The sequence below is a fragment of the Drosophila navojoa genome, chromosome 2, assembly GCF_054131105.1.
Source record: "Drosophila navojoa isolate 15081-1374.11 chromosome 2, UAZ_NAV_1.0, whole genome shotgun sequence".
NCBI lineage: Eukaryota > Metazoa > Arthropoda > Insecta > Diptera > Drosophilidae > Drosophila > Drosophila navojoa.
In genome coordinates this window covers 18,594,729-18,616,508 of record NC_142890.1, presented here as the reverse complement: position 1 = coordinate 18,616,508, position 21,780 = coordinate 18,594,729, and the positions used below count along the sequence as shown (strand labels likewise).

At 40.4% G+C, this 21,780-nt stretch overlaps 2 protein-coding genes across 31 annotated transcripts in view; both read left to right on the top strand.

Moving 5' to 3' along the window:
* The window catches only part of mtd (TLD domain-containing protein mustard), a 69,227-nt gene that overhangs the window by 45,801 nt on the left and 1,646 nt on the right, over positions 1-21,780 (top strand). For 8 of the 30 annotated variants that reach the window (XM_089265345.1, XM_030383145.2, XM_030383144.2 and 5 more), the window contains 14 exons: positions 769-1,068; positions 2,023-2,520; positions 2,582-2,688; positions 2,759-2,913; positions 3,261-3,831; positions 3,899-4,062; positions 4,358-4,489; positions 4,698-4,852; positions 4,925-5,087; positions 5,151-5,352; positions 5,859-5,948; positions 21,043-21,164; positions 21,238-21,397; positions 21,472-21,641. In XM_089265345.1, the coding sequence (XP_089121471.1) occupies positions 769-1,068; positions 2,023-2,520; positions 2,582-2,688; positions 2,759-2,913; positions 3,261-3,831; positions 3,899-4,062; positions 4,358-4,489; positions 4,698-4,852; positions 4,925-5,087; positions 5,151-5,352; positions 5,859-5,948; positions 21,043-21,164; positions 21,238-21,397; positions 21,472-21,641 (2,989 nt within the window). Of the gene's footprint in view, positions 1-768; positions 1,069-1,386; positions 1,647-2,022; positions 2,521-2,581; positions 2,689-2,758; positions 2,914-3,260; positions 3,832-3,898; positions 4,063-4,357; positions 4,490-4,697; positions 4,853-4,924; positions 5,088-5,150; positions 5,353-5,858; positions 5,949-10,085; positions 10,439-13,763; positions 14,371-16,258; positions 16,479-21,042; positions 21,165-21,237; positions 21,398-21,471; positions 21,642-21,780 lie in introns of those variants that run through there. The other 22 variants (XM_030383147.2, XM_030383143.2, XM_030383142.2 and 19 more) reach the window with 15 other exon arrangements.
* On the top strand, positions 18,032-20,395 carry LOC115562187 (uncharacterized). The gene has a single exon (XM_030383159.2). The coding sequence runs from the start codon at positions 18,341-18,343 to the stop codon at positions 20,105-20,107; it is 1,767 nt and encodes a 588-aa protein (XP_030239019.2). The 5' UTR covers positions 18,032-18,340; the 3' UTR covers positions 20,108-20,395.

Sequence of the window (21,780 nt, the reverse complement as noted above, 5' to 3'; positions counted from 1 at the left end):
TACATAATAATCGCATAAATATGTACATGTTTACATACATTTATGCATTCATACGTCTGTACATATGTACATACATACATATGTATACGTATGTAGAGCTAAAAACATTTGCTAAGTTCACACTGGAAGACGCTGGCATTACATTTCGTCGTTGCTTCTAAGCGGAAGACTGCTGATTACAGCGAAAATTTTGGACTGCCGTTTCTGGAATCAGCGAAGATGTCGACGCCGCTGCTAATGTTGCTGTTGCTTTTGTTGCTACAATTGTAAGCCGCAGCAACTGAGACGAAGAAGTAACAAAAGCGAAAGAAGCAAAGGACGGGCAATAAACGCAAAGTGATGCGACACTCGCCACAAAGCAATTACGCGAAGAGACGCTACAATAATTGACAAAAATTCAAATTTAAAATAATAAAATCACAGTTAATACAATGTTGGAGTTCGTGGAGATCTATTGGCGTTCGAATATCAATGTGAATAAATCAACTCAGCCATTGGCTGCCAACGAGTTTATTGTGATATACTTCTGCCGTCAGTTTTCTCCTTTGGCTCAGGACGTCATCGAAACGGGCGCCATATTTTCACGCCTGCGTCCCAGTGAGGAGGAATTTGTGATTTTTGATCAGCTACCAAAGCTGCCAAAAGTGCCACAAAGTAACAAAAATCAAAGCTAAAACGCAATAAAAACCATTTTTTGTGATTTCTTTTCATTCCATCATTCTTTGTTGGTATCGTGTTAATTAACAGAAACTGTTTTCTTTTTCGCAGGGCAAAAGTCTTCATTGCCCACCATACCCACCATTTCCTATACTGTGGGAAATCGCGATACCCTGACCTCGGTGGCGGCCCGCTTCGATACGACACCATCGGAGCTAACGCACTTGAACCGATTGAACAGCTCGTTCATATATCCCGGCCAGCAGCTGCTGGTGCCAGATAAGACAGCCAAAGATGATGCCTCCACCAGTTCCACGGGCACCATTGAGGGCGCAGGCGGTGCCAGTGTCTCCGGCAAATCGAGTCCAATTGAACGCAAATTGTCGAGCGATGAGAGCAAGCAGGAGAAAGGTAAGCGACGCTGCTGGAAATGGTGCAATTGGTGCGATGATATTGAAGCTAATTTTTGCAAGTTATTCTAATTTTGCTTATACCATAAACCATGCATAAATTTATTTATTTCTCATTCCGCTTAACTGCATTTCGCATGCTAACAACAACAACAACGAAAATGAAGAGAAGAGAAATAACAGAAAATTGAATTTGAAAAATATGAACATTTGAATGAGCTGGCAATGCTAGCGCGCAGTGTGTACAACAGTGTTTGGCAACGATTGAAAAATGTGCTGCAGCCCTGGCTGAACAGCTGCTGGAGCTGTGTAGCCCTAACTGTGTCGTGTGTTCGTGACAGTTTGCGCTGTTGGATTTGTTTTGTGTGGCCTAAACGACGGGCGAATAGATAAAATAAAAACCAAAAAGAATTTCTTACCACTTGGGCCACGCACGTTCACCCAATTGGTTAGCAAGTGCTGTTAAGTGCACGGAGAGCCCTCCGACCTCACTCCGCTCGACTCCACTCCAGAGTAGACGTCATCTATACAAACAAACATACATCAGCATGCACACGGCTGTCTTTTGGCGAAACGGAGGTTATTGACGGACTCTCATATACATTCATATATTTGGGCCTTTGTGCGATCTTTTATTATGCGAAGAGATGTGATAATTATTGTTTTTGGAGATGACTGTTAAATGCAAATTTGCAGCGCATTTCGCATTTCGTTCTTGCGCTGCGGTCTGCTGAATATCACATGTCGCGCATTTATTGAGATTTATATTTAAACTAAATAACACATAAATCAATGTGGCCCCGTTTTGGCTTCGCACACTTATCTTATCAGTCAGATAAAAATCACAGCTACTCATCGGGCAACTGCGCGTTTTGCAATAGCTTCTGGTCTAACATTCGCCTTATTATAGTTATTATTATTATATTTGTACTAAGTCCTCCATTCTGTCTTGCAGATATACTTGAGGGCCTGCGTCCAGGCTCCCCGAAGCCGGGACACATTGAGCGCATTGTGGGCAACAGCAGCAATGCCGGCGACAACAGCCAGGCGGAGGAGAATGCCGACAAGAGCGATGATCCGGTGATTACCCAACGTTTTCTTAAGATCAATGTACGCCATATTACCGACGGCCAAGGCGTTGTCGGTGGCGTTCTTTTGGTCACACGCAATGCCGTCATGTTCGATCCGAACGTCAGCGATCCGCTGGTCATTGAGCATGGCCCCGAAAGCTATGGCGTTATAGCGCCAATGGATCTGGTGGTAAATGCCGCAATCTTTCATGATATTGCGCATATGCGTGTGGCCGGTGGAGCCGGTCCAAGTGCGGCTGCCTCGGGCAGCGAAACCGAGAAGCCCGAAATTTATTATCCCAAACCAGTATTAGTTGAGGAGGATTCCAAGGAGTTGTCCGAGCAGCAGACAGATCTTGAGGCCAACAAGCAGCGCTTAGAGGGTAATCTTTATCAAGCAGTAAAGGAATTGAAATTGAAGCTAATTAACGTTTCCATTTGCAGCTGAAATTGGATCGCTGGAGATCACCGATGATCAGGAATCACTTTGTTCCAGCACTGGACGCGATGGCGATGCCTTTCCCAAGGCCTTTGAGCGCGAACGTGTTGAGGTGAAAAACTGAGAATTAATTTTATACTTCCAATACAATACTCATACAACATACTCCTGTCATGCTGTAGGATACATCAACGGATGCCAAAGATAGCGCTAAGACTGACGCTCAGGATAACGATGAGGATAAAAAGACGTTGGGCCTGACAAATACACGCAGCACGCTTGAGGAGCGACGCAAAAGTCTATTAGATCATCACTGGGCCATACCCAGCAAAGATCGGTATGTATATTATTTAACCAGCTGCGCCATCTTCAAAGTGCTTAACTATTTTGTTTGCTAACCCTCAATTGAAGTTAAGTTATGAAAATGAGTTGAAAAATATGTATTGTATTTTAATAATTTGTTGTACAACCTTCTTTTTTTGTGTTTTTACTTTCATATTTGTAAACTGCAACGTTTCCTCAAAATAAAATACATACCCATACCATTTGTGCTTCGTAAACAAACACAAACACACCGAAATACACCTGCACACACAAACACACACACCTGCACACGCGCACGCGTATTTGTAACTGTACCTGTCACCTGTTACCTGTTAATGCACCAATACGCCAAATACTCAGCTATTATTTGTCTACTTCCCGAAGATCATCGGATGACGAGGCCGACAACGAGTCCAACGTAACGGTCGACAGCGGCTCTAGGGTCCAGGACCCACAGTCATCGGCCAGCTCCACCAAGGGGGCCGTGACAGGTGCTGCTGCCGCTGCAACTGGTGCTAGTGCAGCTGCAGCCGCGGCGCCAGCTCCTGCTGGGGCTGCTGTGCTGCCCGGCATCGATTTGGAGCACCTGGAACAGCTGTCGAAGCAGTCGTGCTACGACTCGGGCATCGACATACGCGAGCCCATACCCACAATACAGCCAATACCAAAGAAAACAGTATACAGCGATGCGGACATCGTGCTCAGCTCTGACTGGGTGCCGCCAAAGAACATTTTGCCCACACACTTCAGCGAGTCGCCGCCGCGCAGCACCATTTTCGGCCAAAGCCTCGACGCTGGCGGCGGCGGTGCACGCAAGAAGACCTCCAGCGTCAGCTTCAGCGTGGACGATGAGGCGGCACAGCAGGCACAGGCAGCGGCAGCAACGGCAGCTGCCCTGAGCAGCGACAAGCAGGCAGACAAAAAGAACAAGGTAAACAAATTGGAAATTACATGTGTATAAGAATTATATGTATATATATATTTGTTTTACTTTGCAGATGCTTAAGCGTCTATCATATCCCTTAACCTGGGTGGAGGGCCTCACTGGCGAGGGCGGTCCATCGCCGGCACCTGGCGGCAGCTTAAACAAGTCGGCGGACACGGAATCGGCCCCCAATACGGGTGACTCCAACCAGAGCGTATTTTCGAAAGTATTCTCAAGGTGCGCAAACGAGAAGTCAGCTAACAGCAGCTTATTAACTTCTATATATATATACTTATATATAATTGGTGCCACAAATTTTGTTTATTTCCTCAAAAAAACAAAAAAACAAAAACAAATATGCTTACCTTCGGTTAATGCGGATCGGCTGCTTTTGCAAACATACATTTTCAACTTATGCTTTTCACACACACACACACAACTTACACACGCAAACGCACATAACTTGTGTACACACTTGGTATACATATATATCTTCTATATATACATAAAAACCAATTCAAATTCAAATCAGCTCGCCCATCACTCTGGTCTCAGAGCTGGGCGGCAATCTATTTTCGAAAACACCGTCCGAAGAATCTGGTGGATCACCAGTGCCGCCATTGACACCGCACTCGACACATTCCGAGGGTCATATGACCTATGGGTAAGGATGGATCGGCAACTGTGCACTGTGTTGTTCTAATTGTTGTTGCCTTTGCTGTTGATGTTCTAGATGTAGCCGTGTATATCTCATCATCATTTTCAGTTCCCACTGTTGCTCATCAGCTAAGCATCATATTCGACTCTAGTCGTGCTCATCAAATCGTTTCAAGTCTTCAAACTCAATACTAATACTCTGATTCGTTTCACAGGCGCTCCTCCATTGGCACTTTCATACGGCCGCACTCGTCGGAGGGCACAGCGTCCAGCACAAAATTGAAGGAGCCAAAGCCGCTGCCGCCCAAGCTGGACTATCGCTCCATGGTCTCAATGGATGACAAGCCGGAATTGTTCATCAGCGTGGACAGTGAGTGCAGTTGTTAACAATCCATTGTTAAATCTGCATATATTTCATTGATATATTCGAATTCGCTTGCAGAGCTTATACCGCGTCCAGCACGCGCCTGTTCTGACCCACCTTTGTATTTCCGCCTGCGCATGGGCAAGCCCATTGGCAAGGCAATACCGCAGGGCACCACGGTCATGTCCTATGGCAAAAACAAGCTGCGCGCCGAATATTGGTTCAGTGTGCCCAAAAATCGGTAAGTCGAGCATTCCCCATCCCTCATCCTGAATTGAGCTGTAATTTTCCCTCTCATTTGCAGCGTTGATGAGCTCTATCGTTTCATAAACACCTGGGTGAAACACCTGTACGGTGAGCTGGACGAAGAGCAGATAAAGGCGCGCGGCTTTGAGCTCATCCAGGAGGATACCGAATGGACAAAGAGTGGCACCACCAAATCTGGCGGCTATGGCGGCAGCCAGGATGGCGAGGAAATCAGCGATCTCACCCGCGAGTCCTGGGAGGTGAGTGCCATATTTATCCAATTGATTCAACCATACATCATATATCTACAGAGTCGTTTCATATGCTCTAAATTTATATAATTTTTAACCTCTGAGTTTTTCTCTCGCATTTTTCTACTATTAAATCAAAAGAAAATAGAAAAAAAAAAGTTTCTCAAAATTTTTATATCCAAAATCTAAAAAAAAAGTAAAAAAAAAAAGTTTTTTAGGTTATGCCTCAAGAATCTGTTGAAAATTATCTCTTAATATAAATATATATAATTCTTGTATACATTTTTTTTCTTACATTTTATACTGTTCACGCGATTCTACAACTTGTTTCCGTTCTCCTCACCGTGTCTCTTTCTCTCTATTTATATTACGTTACAAATTTGCATTTATATTTTCTACGTACCAACACACGAATCAATTCGCCAATGATATATGTATGTGTATCGCAATGATATGGGCGAAACTACAAAATGAATGAACAAAAAATACCAAACTGATAAATCTCTATACGACAGCTTATAAAGGCGCCCTTCGCCAAGACCTACAAGATCATTAAAACGGCTTCGCATGCCGCATCGCATGATTTGGAATTGTTGGGCGGCGAGGTTAGGAATAAAAAACCATTTAATACCAATTCTTCCACCTAAACTAAACTGTGTTCAACAATTACAAAAACCAAAAAAAAAAAACCAACAAAGCACACACAAACCCAAAAGAAAAACAATTTACAATTCCACCTTTGAAACTTGTGTGAAAATTATGTGCATTTCCTTTGTGTATTTCCATTACAACTGAGAGCAATTGATTTTTCAGTTTTTGTTGTTTTTCCTTTATGGCTCGCTCGATTCTGTTTGGTTCTTCCGTAGTCTAATTATATACCACCAGTTACACTTTATGCATAATTTTGTTCATTTTGATTTTCCTTTAAAAACAAAAGAAAAGTCTTGTTTTTCTTGGCACATTTTCCAGCACCTGTCTATGTGTGTGTGTGTTTATGTGTGTGGTACACAAATTCTTTAAATTTAGTTTCTATATGTTTAACACATTGCTGCATTAGTTCATTAGTTCATTGGTTCATTTGTTCATTCATTAATTGGTTCATTTAGCATTGGCTCAGCGAGCAAGAAAAATTGATATTTTTTCCCCATATTTCTTCACACATTTTTCGAATGCAAATTCTCTCATATTTGGCAACTTTTCATAAAAATTTTGTGAATTGAAAAACTTGGTCTAAGAAACTGAATCATTTAGATGGGTACTGAATTGTGTATATCTTTAATAAGTTAAAGTTAATAACCTTTTGATGACATAACTTGATTTGTCCAACACTTTTTCGGCTTCTGCTGTTAACCAAGTCGAGATTGGCTCATGCCAATATCTCATTACAATCTTATGGCGAGCATATGGGTTAATGAACTTGGTATATCTACATATATCGAATATACATATGTATGTATATAGAAAATGTATAATAATTTGCAATCAGTAGTTAAAAATCGTATATCTCTCGTGTTTTCTATAATATATCAAAGACTGCAAACAGCCTTGGCCCTTTAAAGTTATAGTAGCTCTATTCATTTATTAATTAACATCTGCATAGTTAATTTCGTCTCGAGTTAATCGAAAATAGTCTGAATACTTTGGCCAAGTTGATTCACTGAATAATTAGCGCATTTTGTGTTTACGACTATAAAATTTCACAACATGCTGCGACGCACGTTTTTCTCACCCAATAAGCGTGCGTCTCGTCGCTGGGTTATATATACCCATATATCTATGTTTGTATATGCACGTTTCACATGTCGTATGAGTAATATTTTGTCTAGCATACGATAAATTATGAAACATAGCAAACGTTGCTTTCTTTTTAATAAAACAAATAAACAAACAAGCGAAATTATACAAAAATCTGTTAATCAGCCTTGTCTCAGGCCTGATGTGTGTTATCTCTGCGCCAAGTATTTCCCGCTGTAATTATATATATAGATGTATATATATATATATAGAAGGGTGTATATAGCGGAATCACAACAAATTGTTGTTTCCTCATTAGCGAATTTAGTATATAGAGTTCTAGATAAGCCATAGAATTGACGGACGAGAATTCCAAAACAAAAAGTCTAGCTCAAGAGGTTATCGGTCCGGCTTCTATTATATAGGGTTGCATTGATTGTTTGAGAGATAAAGTTTCTTAAATCTTTCCTAATTTGCGGTTTTCAATTATAATTGGATTTCGTGTGTGACACAGATTAAGTTCAACTCGCGCTAAGTACTTGCGTAATTTGAGCTTATCTTTGATGGCTTTTAAAAATATACTAAATACATATACAGTTATATAGGTATAGGTATATATAGTATAGACATGTTTGAGTTTGAATCAAGTAAACAAAATAAGTAAAGGAAATAATTGCAATTTCCATGATAAGAAATATTAACAGAAATAGCCAATATAGAAATATATACATAGATGGATCTATATATGTAATATATGCATGTAAATATACATTTTTTATATGTAAATTACTTGTAAACATGTTTCCTTAAAATTTAACTGGTTTCTTCTACAAATTTCGATAGGTTTTTGATAAACAATTAAGCAGGTCACTAAAATGGGCGGATCTAGATGAAAATAACTTACAAATATATGCAGATATACATATATGTATATATAGAGCTATATATAGTATTTGTATGTGCATATTATATGATATTATAGCTTATTGTTTATAAGTGGACAAGTTTCTGCTCGCATCGCAGCATCATCAACCGGTTTCATTATATGTGTTATAGTTATAGTGGCTGTTGTTGTTGATGTTATTGTTGTTATTGTGGCTCAATAACTGGATAATCGAGCGTGTGCCTCAAAACATAACCAAATGCTGAACTCACGCGCTCAACAAACGTCAATTTGCATATAAAGAACAAATGAGCAAATGAGCCGATCGGCAGATTCGTTAAAGTTGAACTTATATATAGTAACTCTATATATTCTATATATGTTTATATTATGCAGATCAATTCAGTTTGAGTTTTAGCTTATAAACAAAGTAAACAATTAATTATTTGTTTAAACCAATTACGTTTTATTCAATTTAATTCTATAGCGCTTGCCATTTAGCCGGTTATTATTGTTGTTGCTGCTGTTGTTGTTGTTTGTGTTGCTTCTGCAACATTCTAAACATCTATTTTACTATGTGCCATCCGGTTTTTTGTACATTTGGCAATTTCAGTTGCTGCTTTGTCAGGTCATGTCACGCCCACACCCACGCGTTTCAATGCATTAATTGCCAAGTGTCTCTACATATATCGGAAAGCTATAGATATATGCCTGTCTGTGCATACATATGCATACCCTCTCTCTGTCTCTATAAGGCACTTGTTTGATCAATTAGCCTCAATGAATTTTTACGGCATCCACATCTTGGCGACAATTGAGTTCATTGCGATGCTCGGTTGAAAGTCATCTTTATTTTAAGTACCGCATTTGCATAATATTTCGTCATTTTAGATATACGACTAACTAAAAGTTTTTATAGCGTATTCTCCCTTAATGAAGTAATTAACAAGCAAATATGTACATATATGTAAAATGTTGTGCGTGTATTTGCATATATTTTAAAGCATATATGTATCTATTTATAAGTACATCACTTAAGTCAGAGTTTAAGCGACCGCAAGGTGTGCGAAAGGTGTGGCTCTTAGTCTTTAAACAGGCTGTAAGCATGGTCAAAACGATTTGACGATCGTCTTCTTTTTAAGTTTATTTTTAGCACTCGCTTGCCCAGTTAAACTTTAAGTAAATGTGCAGAGCAATATGCTAGTAAAAGTTGTTAACATGTTAAGTAACTTTAATATTTAATGTGTCGACTTTTTCATTTATACCTCTTGAGAGTCAAACATGTTAGCGAGCACTCCATTAGTTCGCCTCAAGCATAAAAGTGCTGCCCATTTGGTTTTACTTTCGATTTCAAGATAAACTCCAAAAATGCTGCCCAGTTTTTCTAGTAGATTCCAGCGATTGGAATAGTAAACGCATTCCACAGCCAAATTTAACAGCGCTGCTTTCTGCATTGCCTCATGCTATCTCTTTTCTTTTGTCTGTTGTCAATGCGTTGCAGGTCTTAAATCAACTGTAATTGAAATGCAGAGCACAAATATTTTAAGTTCTTTATGTGTGCGTGTGTATGTGTGTGTGTGTGTGAGTGTAGTAAAACAGAAAAGCAAACAAAAGCTATGGAACTAAGTTGCACAGCGTATGACTATGTGTGAGTGTGTGTGTGAGAGTGTGTAAAAGAAAAAAGCAACGCACGCGGCTTAGGCTACACTGCTGTCCAAAATGTGGTGCCACATTGCATGTGACGGCAGCTGCTGCCGCTAGACAAGTTATCAGCGAAGCATCGCGACGCGGCTGTTGAGCCACGTTTGTTGTTGCTGCTGTTGTTGTTGTTGTTGTTGTTGGCGCTCGACAGCTTGACGGCAACGTCGACGGCTTCGAGCATTGGGCTTGCTTGTGGACTGTTTCTGTGTTAGTTTTCGCAACACATTCAAGCCGCACAGTCGCAAGCGCGGGAAGCGTCGCCATCGTCACCGTCGCCACCGTCGTCGTCATCAACATCTTTCGTCGTTGTCTTTCTTATCGTCGTTTCTTTTGTGTGCATAACAATTTTTGTGCTGTTGTCGAAAAGTGTTAAATTCTGACAGATGTCCCCCAGTGGAGCCAGCCTGAGATGTGACTGCATTTTCTCGCGCTGCCGTTAATCTGCAGGCGCCCAAAACTGAAAACTCACACATATGTTGGACACATTTATAAATCTGAAATCTCAGCATATGTGCTCAATTGCCTTGGATGTAGCGCTCTCTTGGCCCAATTGCCTTGCTGCCAATCAAAGAGCGTATCCAAAATTAGCAACGCCTTCGCTAACAAACCAAAAAGAAGAAGAAACCAAGAAACCAGGCAAACAAACAGTCGCATCTACCGCAGCAGCAACCGAAAAGAAAAGCAGAAAAATTTAAGAAACAGAAACGAAAGCACGTTGCCAAAATGAGCGTCAAACCGATCAAGTTAGCAAAAATAGCCAAATATATTAGGAAAAAGGTAAATAGCTAAAATCCCAAGAGTATTTTCTAGTCTTGTTTTGTGTTCAAATTTTTAATATAATAAAATGTATTTTCTTTGTTGTGAGTGAAAGTTTGGCTTCAAATTAAAATATAAAATAAGAAAAAACAAAAATAGCAACAACAATTTTTGCATTTAAACAAAAAAAAAAAGCATTTTGTAAACGAAGCGCGTGCGGTTAGGCAAAAATAATAAGAAACGCAAAAAGAAACAGAAATATTTGTATATATTCAATGCCTTGGCCATAAAAAGAAGCAACAAGTGTCCATATTGAGTGGCATGAGGTGAAATACCAGGTAAAACCATCGATAAGGCCAGGCCTATGCAAATACATTGCAGCTGCAATAATATGATGATGGTATTTATGTAAATGAAATGGATTTGCATTCCCAAACCAGATGAGCTATAATTAGTGATCAAAGATGGGGCAATGGGACGCCATTAGTCTTATAAGTCGCAGAGACCCATTAAGTGCATTCGAATTGCTTTCAATTGACGCTCAAGTGCTGTAATATTTAAGCCCAGGGTCTCTCAATAGGCGCAAATTCCATATTGAGTCAGCCATTGTATCGAGTCTTCAAAATGGGTTTTATTTCTTGTTTCGCCATTGTTATTCTAATTCTCTTGAGGCTTTTTGGTAAAATAAAAGCCAAAACGGAAGGCATCGACGGGCAACCGTTCTCCATTGTTGGCTTGTTCTTATTAGCCTTGGCAATAGCGGTTACTATGTAGGGGCTCGCTTTCCACCTAGTTTCAGCATTTCTTTATCTTTGTTATCATGAACGACATCATCAAAGCGAGAGAAAGACTCCAAACGTATTGAATATACAATTCAATTGAGGTGAAATTTGATTTTTTTCAGCTTAAAATAGCTCACTCTATGCATGGGGTATGCGCAACTTGAGGAGCTCTTGGAACTTGTTAAACTTTAAAGCAATTATATTCTATTCTAAGCAGAGACTCTTTCACATTAGATCTTTCACATATTTTGTATTCTATATATAGCCAGAGAACAGGTCGACAATGTTTATTTTGATCTCAGTTCCTCCCGGAGATCTCTGTCTCTCCCACTCTCGCAGATAATTAAGATCTGGATTTGAGCAGCTGGTTCGAATTTGGTTGGTTTGTTTGTTTTAAGTCGGTTTTTATACGTATACGTGGATACATTTGACATTTCTTTCACCTTTAGAGAGACTCGTCTAGAATTCAATTGTGCTTCCATTGAAATTCGGCTACAATTAAGAATCTACATTATATTTAAACTTGTTTTCTGCTCAGTTGTTGATGAGGGTTTCTTTGTTTCAAAAGAAACAATAGTTTATTTAGCTATGCTAGGGCCCCAACTAACGAAATTAGATACGCCTTCTTTGACAGACTGTTTGTAAAGAAGGCAATATAATATATATAAACATTATATAAATATACATTATGTATGTGTTTAGTTAGATATGCATACATATGTGTATGTATGTGTGTGTATATATTTATGTTATGCATTTGACTTGGATTTCAAATGCATTTCACTCACCCATACCATGTATACCATATATAATCTATAGAAAGGTGTGGCAAATGACGGCATTTGTTGTTGTTATTGTTGTTGGTAGGTGAAAACATCACCTGTTGATTATGCACTTAAAAATGACTTGAAAAGTCTTACTTAAATCGACTTTGACATAGTTTATCTACAAATATATGTATGTAGACTTCTGTTTATGCCATATGTTTTATAAGTTTGAAATTGTAATTCTGTTTAAAACAATATTTCAAGATTAAAATTGTGGTTGTTGGTTCTCTCTCTGAGAAATGTTTCCAAGTTCTTGTTTTGGCTTGGTAACTTTTGATAATTATTGCGAACTTTGATGTATTTATATATTTTTTTAAGTACTTCTTGAAATTCGCTTTAATCCCAGAGCTCTTAAAAGTAAATGAAATAAAATTTCTAGCACTTAAATATCAGAAATCAATATTAACTCTCGTATTTTAGTAAAATATTTGAGATGCAATTAGAAAACCTGAAGACCTATAGAAAACCCCTTTAGTAGTGAGTGAGTTGACAGACAAGTGAAAATATTTGCAAATTTCAATACGCAAAAAAAGGTTCTGCATGACCCAAAATTTCTTATTTGGCAAGCGAACGGAACCACACAACATGAATCCAAAATAATAATAATAATAAAAAAAATTGTTCATATATTTATTTGAAGTATAAACAATAGAATTGAGCAAATAACCGGATAAGGTGAACTCGTGATCGCTTCATAAATATTTTCGTTGACTATTTCGCTGACGGAATGTGTCAAAAATAATTATGAATAGGAATAATTGATTGTCAATTGAAATGGGATAGGGGTCAAGCCAGCTGCTGCCAGGGTTCAGGCACGAAGCCATTTTTAGAAGAGATTTATCTAATATATGTATATGTATGTATATGCATATATTTATCTTCGACAATTGTCCGTTATGTGATAAAAAATATATTAAAATAATAAGATAATTTAAGCAACGATACCAAAAGCTTAAAAAGAAACCTGTTTCAGCCAGCACTTAAAACAATCAAATTAACCCACAAAATGCACAACAACAACAACAACCTTGGCCCAGCAACAACAAAATTCAAGTATTCAACCTTTTTTTTTTTTTGTTTTTTTGGGCCAAAGCACATGATGCGCTGTGTAGCAAAACGTAATGGGTAAAAAAAAACAGTTAAATTCAATTGCCGCCAACTCATGATGCCCCAATTGTTGAGGAACTAATTGGCAACCTCTTAAGGGCGACAACTGCCCGGCAATAAACCCACAATTCGCACTATTCAATAGTCGAAAATGTACATCGACGTTGCGTATACGTTGTGTTAGCAACATGCTGCTAGCAACATCAAAATCCCACACAGGCAACATACATATGTGTGCGTATGTGTGCCGTACTAATAAACGGTAGCAACCCTCCCTGCTCGTCCATACTGTTTAGCAAATAGCACGTTCACAGCAAACTTGTGCTAAGAGAACGGCATCGGTATGACCTAAGAGAGCTTTAGCCCACGCTCTTAGCACTTAATCGCGCTCATTCTATTTCGCTGTGGCTTGCGCTCTCATTCAACTTCTTTTGGGCCACTGTGTGCGCCTGTTCGTTCTTTTATTTTGTTTCATCATGTACGCCAGTCGGCGCTCATTCCGTCAGTCAGCAACTTGTTTTTCAAACACGCACACAGTTTTGTTAGCCGCTAGCGAGTAACGCTTGGCTCGAACAAAATTTGTATATATCGATATGTACATATAATATTTACAAAATTGGCTAAATAGGCACAAATGTTGTAAAAAGTTAATGTGTTGTGCTGTGACCAATGTAAACAGCATTAACATTTTGCTGTTGCCGTGTAAGACAATATTGGAAAAACAATTGAAAGGCATAGAGAGTGATAAAAGCTGTGGCAACAACACAGAAGCACAAACAAGAAAACGCACACGAGGAAAAAAGGAAAACGATAAAAATAAAGCTGTGTAGTCTCGTGGGTCACAAGACCAAAGCAAACCAGCTGAGCGAGAGAGCGACACGAAGAGCGCTAAAAGCCAGAGCGTAACGCATGCAATGTGCCTGAGTGCGATAAAGCTTTCACGTACACTGGCGTCCAAAATTATTGTGCTACGTGAGCTTTAACTGTAAACAGAGTCTCGAATTTTGTTATTGTTTACAACATGTGGTTCATTGTGGGACTCTTTGCACTTGTCGCCGTTGGCGGCGTAGCCGGTCGCAAATGGGGCCGTTACCTATACCTGCACTATGGCCGCCACTTTCTGCCACGCTCCATGCTGGCAATCAAGAATCGCTCGCCCACACCGCCGCTCTCGCCCACCAAAGACGATCAGAGCTTGGAGGCATTGCTCGACGAAAGCGGTGAAATGCACGAAACGGTGAGTGGGTAGAGCACGAAAAATAAAAATAACAGAAAGCTTTAAAGAACAAAAGCCGATTAGAAACTATTATGAATGCCTACTATGTACATATGTATGTATGCATATATTGTAGCCAAATGGGCAGCACTTACAGCTGCATGTTATAAATAAGAAATCTGGCTTGACTGCCTCGTATTAAGTTATCCCAGCTTAATTGGCAGCAGCTCCTATTATTGCATCATCATTAAATTGTAAATATATTACACGTGTACCCGTGTGTACTAGAGACAACTGTGAATGGCATTCGAGCTAAATGAACTCAATTTGTCAAGCCTTGTCAAGTGGCAAAGGCATTAGCTGACTGAAGCGGGTCAATGCGCTACATACTGCTCCCTTCCTATAATGGGTATTTCGAAAATAAGTGTGTGCTCATTTAGGTTTTAATAACGAAAACTAATTGAATATGGGACCAGCCAGGAAATGGTTAAACTGTGTTACATGTGACAAAAAAGAGAGAAAATAAACGTAAACTTAATTAAATTTCATTTGCGCTTTGTGAACTGAAGCGAAGCAAGCGAAAAAGCAACGTCGATAACTTGGTAAAGAAAAAAAAAAACAGACGAAAATTGTATGCCGATAAGAAATTGGGAGCACTACGAATACATAGTGTAATGAGAAACTAAAAAAAAAAACCAAGCCATAGCTGAGATAACAAGTCGAGGTTAGAGTATTTTCCATATGCAAATAATTCAGTTGGAAGGGAAGCCTTTTCTTTTCGCTCTGCTCCATAAATGGTATCGCATGGCTTTTCCTTATGTCGGTTCCGCTTTGTTGATTCCTTTTGCGAGTTGAGTGATAGGGTATCGCATTACTTGAGAGACCCGGCTCAATATACTCGTTTGGTCAGCCGGTTTGGCATTACTTTTTTCCGTATTGCTACGAATTGCCGGTTCTAGGTTTGAATTCTGCATTCCTCTTTTTTTGCTCTTTACTTTAGTTTACTTTGGTGTCTTTGGCTTTTTGGCCCCAGACTTTTGGCTCGAAGCTCAATAAAGACAAACCAGTTGATGCGCAGCCGTTGTGCAACATGTTTGCCGCGACGCCCAAAGCCAAACGCCAGGTACGACAACCAAATGCAATTCATTCCCTTTCCCAAGTCTGAGTCTGAGCCGTGAGCTATGCCAAAAAGTTGTCCGAAATGCTGTGAAAAAGAAAATTGGTTTATACAAACTCATGGAGCTCTTATCTTATCAAGCTGTGGCACTTTTGTTTATAAACAATGCCAAATTGATTTCGTATTTCGATAATTGCAATGCAACTTGTTGACCCACTCAACAAATTGAAAAAAAAAACCAGCTTCAGCTGACTTAAGCTTGAGCAAATCTTATTTTGTTTCTATTCTAAGTGAACGGCCCACAGCTGCTGGAGCGAGGCTTTACGAGTTATGCATAACGAATGTGTAGAACATGAAACTGGAAATATAAATACAAATATATGTACTTAAACTGATGTCATTCTAACTAGACTTTAGCTCAAGCTTAGATAAAGAAAAACTTCAAGTGGAAGCTGAGTTTGAGCTGAGTCGCACCCATCATCATTAGGAAGTTAATGTCACATAACTTATGTCAATATACCCTGTTTCGTGTACAGGGTATTAACGTACAGACAAAGAGCGACAGCAAGTAATTTTCTTAATTAATTTCATGTCAATTATTTTGGTTTGTTATGAGCTCAACTCGACTCAACTCGCGACTCAAAACAAACTCAAACTTGAAAGTTACGCTCTCGAATTAAAATAAATAAAATAATAATCATTTGTTGGGCTTTTTTTTTTTTTTTCGTGTGTTAATTGAGAGACTACGACGCGTCGTCGACCAATAAAAGGCCCGATCCAAAGCCAGTTGGCAGTTGGCATTTGAAAGCGTTGCGCTACAGACGGCAATTGAATCGCGCTATATATATATACATATATATGTATATATAGTGATAATAGTTAAATAGAAATATTATTAAATGTACCACGTGCCGGGGTGGACCAGATTCAACATAATTTATCGCCCATTTAAGCAAAACAGATGAAAATGTGCGAATTGATTGTCAATCATGAGCGAATGCTCAATCGTCAGGTATATATGGAATCATATATAGTATACGTGTGTGTGTGTGTGTGGAGTGTGTGGAGTGTACTACGTTTCAGTCTGAAATTGCAAACAAAAAACTGGTTAACAGATTGAACAGATGGAGAGTCAAATATGTATGGCAAACACTGTCATCGACATTTGACTGCCAGACAGACATTTGCTTATGTATATAAAAAAGCATCTTAGATTGTCACTTATAACTTTATATTTATATGCATATATCATATTTGTAAATCTATATAAATGCATATATACAAGTGTTTTTATTTGCCTCTGTAACTGACTGTCACGCTTCAATTCTGATGACTGTCCCATATAATTGCGAGTCTCCTGACAAATAAATGAGTTTCGCGTATTTAGCCCTAATTTGACTGTGATCAATCGGCCAAATTGTGAAATACAAATAAAGGAAAATGAGACCAAATATCGCAAACCCTTCTGGAGTTTTCCATCTAAATGATGAGTCTATAGATATAGAGGATTGCAGAGATTAAAAGAGTTTATTGAAAAACCATAAAAATGATTAAGTAAAAGAAAAAATCTTGAGAAAAATGCTAAATAAGTAATTTTTATATTTTCTTTTAAGCTTAGTAATTTTTAAAAATATTTCAAGATAAGCAATGAGACATTTTTCATTTTAAAACTTAAACTTTTAGTTTTCGGGTTTTTTATTGATAAGATTTTCTAAGAAAATCGCAAACCTCAACTTTAATTTAAACAATTAACATATTTAGAGCTCAAAAGCTCTCACCTTCGGCTGAGTCAATGATTCATATGTGTTTTAGCTGAAATCGTGTATACATATATCTAATATAAAATAAATATGTATATATGAATGTATGTAGCTAAATGTTGAGCTCTTTTAAAGGTCAATTGCATAAGTTTATGCAATTCATGTAGTATAATCAAGAGAACAAGCTGAAGCACAATTGATTTTTGTATGCTGTGCCTAATCAAGTACGCCTCAAAGCCAAACTCTTGGAGTCAAGGATCAATTTGGCGCACATCGAATCAGTGTCAGGTGCTTCAACAGACTCTCAGCGCTCATCGAGAAAGATCTTGAATTGGTCATCATATGATTTTTGGAGTGAGTCTAGACCCAGACCCAGGCCAGGCCAGGCCAGACTAGCAGACAGACACAGTTTTGGATTAACTGCTAAATAGTTGAGGCACGCTCAGCTTCGGCTTTAGTAACTTGTTGAGAGTTCATGGAAAGCGCATCGAGTCCATTGCGAAATGTATTTGGCGAATTATTGAGTCGGGGTTTGTGCTATGCCAAAAACCGGTATAATTAACACTTGACATCATCAGACTCTGTTGACTTATTTCAACAAAAAGCGTTAGCATCCAGGGGGATTGTCTTAGCGTTAAACATATTGAACTTTACAGATTTTTAGACAAATATTGATTTTTAATACGCATTCTGTGCGATTAATCAATACAATCATTTAGCGGCAATTGACGTCGTTCTGCTGACATCAGACGGAGATTCTCTCCAGTGAGAGAGAGCGAGTGGGCAGAGGAAGGGTGAGAGAGGGGTCGCTGCACAAGTAGGCGAGTCTCTGTTATATCTGTAGCAGAATTTGTTGACAGTTAGTGTAACAGTTTTATAGTCAGCTACGTAGAGCACAGTTCTTGAAAAACTTTTATTTTTTTTTTTCCCCGATTCATGTGTAATTTGTTGTTTGTGTGTCTATCCCAAGAGAGTTAAGTAATTGTTTCGAAAGACGTTGTCCAAATTGAACGTATTCTAAGGCAGGCACACACAGCGCGTAATCCGTCTCCCCAGAACAGGAAGAGAGAACTAACAGATCAGAAAGCTAGCAGCCAGCACCACCTGCAACAATATGAGCAGCACCAAGAGATTCAACCTGAGCCAGATGGCCTTGCAGAGCAGCTGCGCCCACAATGCGCTCAAGTCGGTGCGCAAACTCTACATGAGATCAGGAGCGACAAATGTGGCGCTGCTGAGGCAGACGAGCGCCCCCACGGAAAAGAAGCCCGTGGAGTTGAGTGGACCGCCGGCGACTAAGGCTGCGCGCGTTGGCCACTTGAGCAAGGTGATTGGCGTGAAGAAGACGCTGGTCAATCAGATGCAGGGCATGGTGCAGAGGATGCAGCCGCACGTCCGTTCGCAGAGCTTGCTCCTGTCGCAGAAGAGCAACGGCTCCAAGTACAGAATCTACGGCCAGACGCGTCTCTTTTCCTCGATGAGCAGCCTGGCCAGCAGCAGCACAGTGCTCCATCCCGCCTCGAGGCAGTTGCCCCTGCTGCAGCGTCGTCGCCTTTCCCATGCCAGCTACCAGCCGAGGGCGTTGCCGCAGGGCTCGGTGGTGCAGCAGCGGTACAGCCAGCTTGGCCACATGTACGACAGGCGGAAAGGTGAGATGGCCAAGGACATAAGTCGTTCCATACAGTCGGAGCTGATGGACGTCGATCTGACAACGAAGCGGCTCATCAGCTGTGCCCGCAACAAGCCGGACTTGCTGGCCGAGCAGAGCGAGCAGGAGGCGCAGCGCCAGCGACAGCAAATGGAGCAGCAGGAAATGCAGCTGCGGATAAATCAGCAACACCATCAGCAGCATCCGCTGCGCTACAATCCGTTCAAGATCTGGAAGCAGCAGCGCTCGGCCAGGCCGGCGGCCAAAGCCACAGTTGACGAAGCTGATCAGCCGCAGGAGGAGGAGGAGGAGCTGGAGGGCAAACGGCGGAATCGCAAGCTAAAGGCCAAACTGAGCGAACTCTATGCCAGCTCCGACAAGAAGACCCGCAAACTGCAATACCAGAGCGCACTGACGGCGGAGTCGCCCATGCCAGTGGATAGCGAGGCCGAGAAACTGGCTTACTACAAGCAGTTGGCAGAGGAACGCAACGCCATCACCAGCGAGCACGAACGGCAACGGGAACGCGAAGAGGCAGCGGCTCTTGCGTCCGCCGGTAACAACCGCATGGATGATCAGCACTACCAGACGAAGATCGAGTCGAATCTGATGAGTGCCTCGCAGCGCGTCTATAACAAGCGGTACGAGGGCTATCGTAATCAGGCCGAGGCACGCAGCAAGGAGGCGCGTCCGATGGTTACCAGGAATGCCGTGCAGCCGGTGTCGCTGCTGGAGCAGTCGAAGCCAAAGAGCGAGACAGATTCACCCGCGCCCGCAACTCCGGTCAAGACCACGAGCCGGCCGTTATCGGCCAGGTGCATGTACAAGCCGGATGGCAAGTCCAAGTCGAGTGCAGCGATATCAAAGCATACTACGCCCAAGGCGCGGGCCCAGAAGAAGCTCTTCAAGAAGCTGAGCCAGACCATGTCCAAGAGCAGCAAACTGGACTTGTCCAACCGCAGGGATAGGTCACTGAGATATAGGAGCGACACCAGTAGCAGCAACTGGAGCAGGCCAATTCATTCAAACTATGAGCCACGTGGCCGGGATTTGCGAATGGGGGAGATGCGTGAACCCCAGATATCAGATGGAAATTACACGAGCGACAGCTTGCAAAATGATGTTCAGATGCCCAGGAAGTATACCAAGGAGTCGGCTGTGCGGCGTTTGGGCAGTGTCTACGACAGGCGCAACGGACACGCCCACTTTGCAGAGCAGCGCATGCACGTCTAAAGGGAAACAGTGGAGGGGGCAAGGGCGCATTTCTCCCTTCTTAGCTCAACACCGAACTGAACAATATGAACGCCAATAGCAGAAAGAGCTTTCAGCTAGAGCAATCGGGTGGTTCTTGCAAAATTGTTCTAAATTCAAGAAATTAACACAAAATTCACTGCAGATTGAAAATAGATAAGAATATTGACTCACTAATAAGATTCCTGTCCCAAAATTGTCTCTAGATTTTATATCGTATGAAATTTATATATGTTTAGACAAAATAAAAATGAATTGCTAAATTTAAAACTTTAAATTGCAAACTTTATCAAGAAGGAAAATCACACTCAGTTGTTGCCAAATACCACTCATATATATCATATAGTTATATCACCTGAAGTAGTAAATACGTTAAGGGAAACTAAATAGGGAATTTGTGTGCGCTGCTGCCGAACTTCATCTGGAATCACTACGCTCAGCTAATACCAAATATCATCTGTAATATATTAAAGCATATATCACACCTACATCGTTTTCTCTCAGTGTATTTATAATTTGAGCATTTCTGTTGCTGCATTTTCCGTTGTAGTTTGCAAATATTGAAAATTAGAACACAACAACAAATACGATACCACAAAAAGATATATTCTACAAAAGATATATCAACATGCATATATATATATATATAGAACAAACTCTGATCCAATCAACGAACCACTGACAAACAACAATTTCTTAGTTACTGCACCAGATTTTTCAAGTTATGCTACACCCTATCCAAATATTACAAAAAAAAAAAAAGAAACTTATGTATATTAAATTTGCAAATCAGTCCAGTTTTTGGACTGTTTTTTTAGTCTTGGTTTTATATGTATCTTTGTTTTGTATTAGTTTCCTATCAAATATTATATAAAAGGAACTTTGTGCTAATCTCTTACAATTCCATCGCTCTCCAGGTGCTGTCTATGAGCCAAGATGAATATCGCAAGACCTCACTCTTTGCAACTAGTTCCTTTGACCTGGACTTCCCCATACCAGATCTGATTGGCAAAACAGAGATACTCACCGAGGAGCATCGGTAAGTGTGAAGAAATTGATTTAAATATGGCAAATCGATACATAATAATAAATATCGATATCATTTACCACAGTGAGAAACTGTGCGCCCATTTGCCGGCGCGCGCCGAGGGCTATTCGTGGTCCCTGATCTTTAGCACATCCCAACATGGTTTCGCCCTCAATTCGCTCTACCGCAAGATGGCGCGCCTGGAGAGTCCTGTTTTAATTGTCATAGAGGATACGGAGCACAATGTGAGTAACAGTTAAATTACAATTGAGCACTGTTTTTTACCAACTAACACAAATCGTTGATATTCTTTTTAAAGGTATTTGGTGCTCTGACCTCTTGTGCGCTGCATGTGTCTGATCATTTCTATGGCACCGGCGAATCCCTGCTTTACAAATTTAATCCCAGCTTCAAAGTATTCCATTGGACTGGTGAGAATATGTACTTCATCAAGGGCAACATGGAGAGCCTGTCAATTGGCGCTGGCGAGTAAGTAAACACGCATACACACATAAGCATAAGCATAAGCATTGCAAAGTCAATGTAAACATCACGAAGAGCAACGGCAAGCACGACTCAAAACTTCAAGAGCACAAAATAGTACAATCTAATTTCGCTCGCTTCCTCT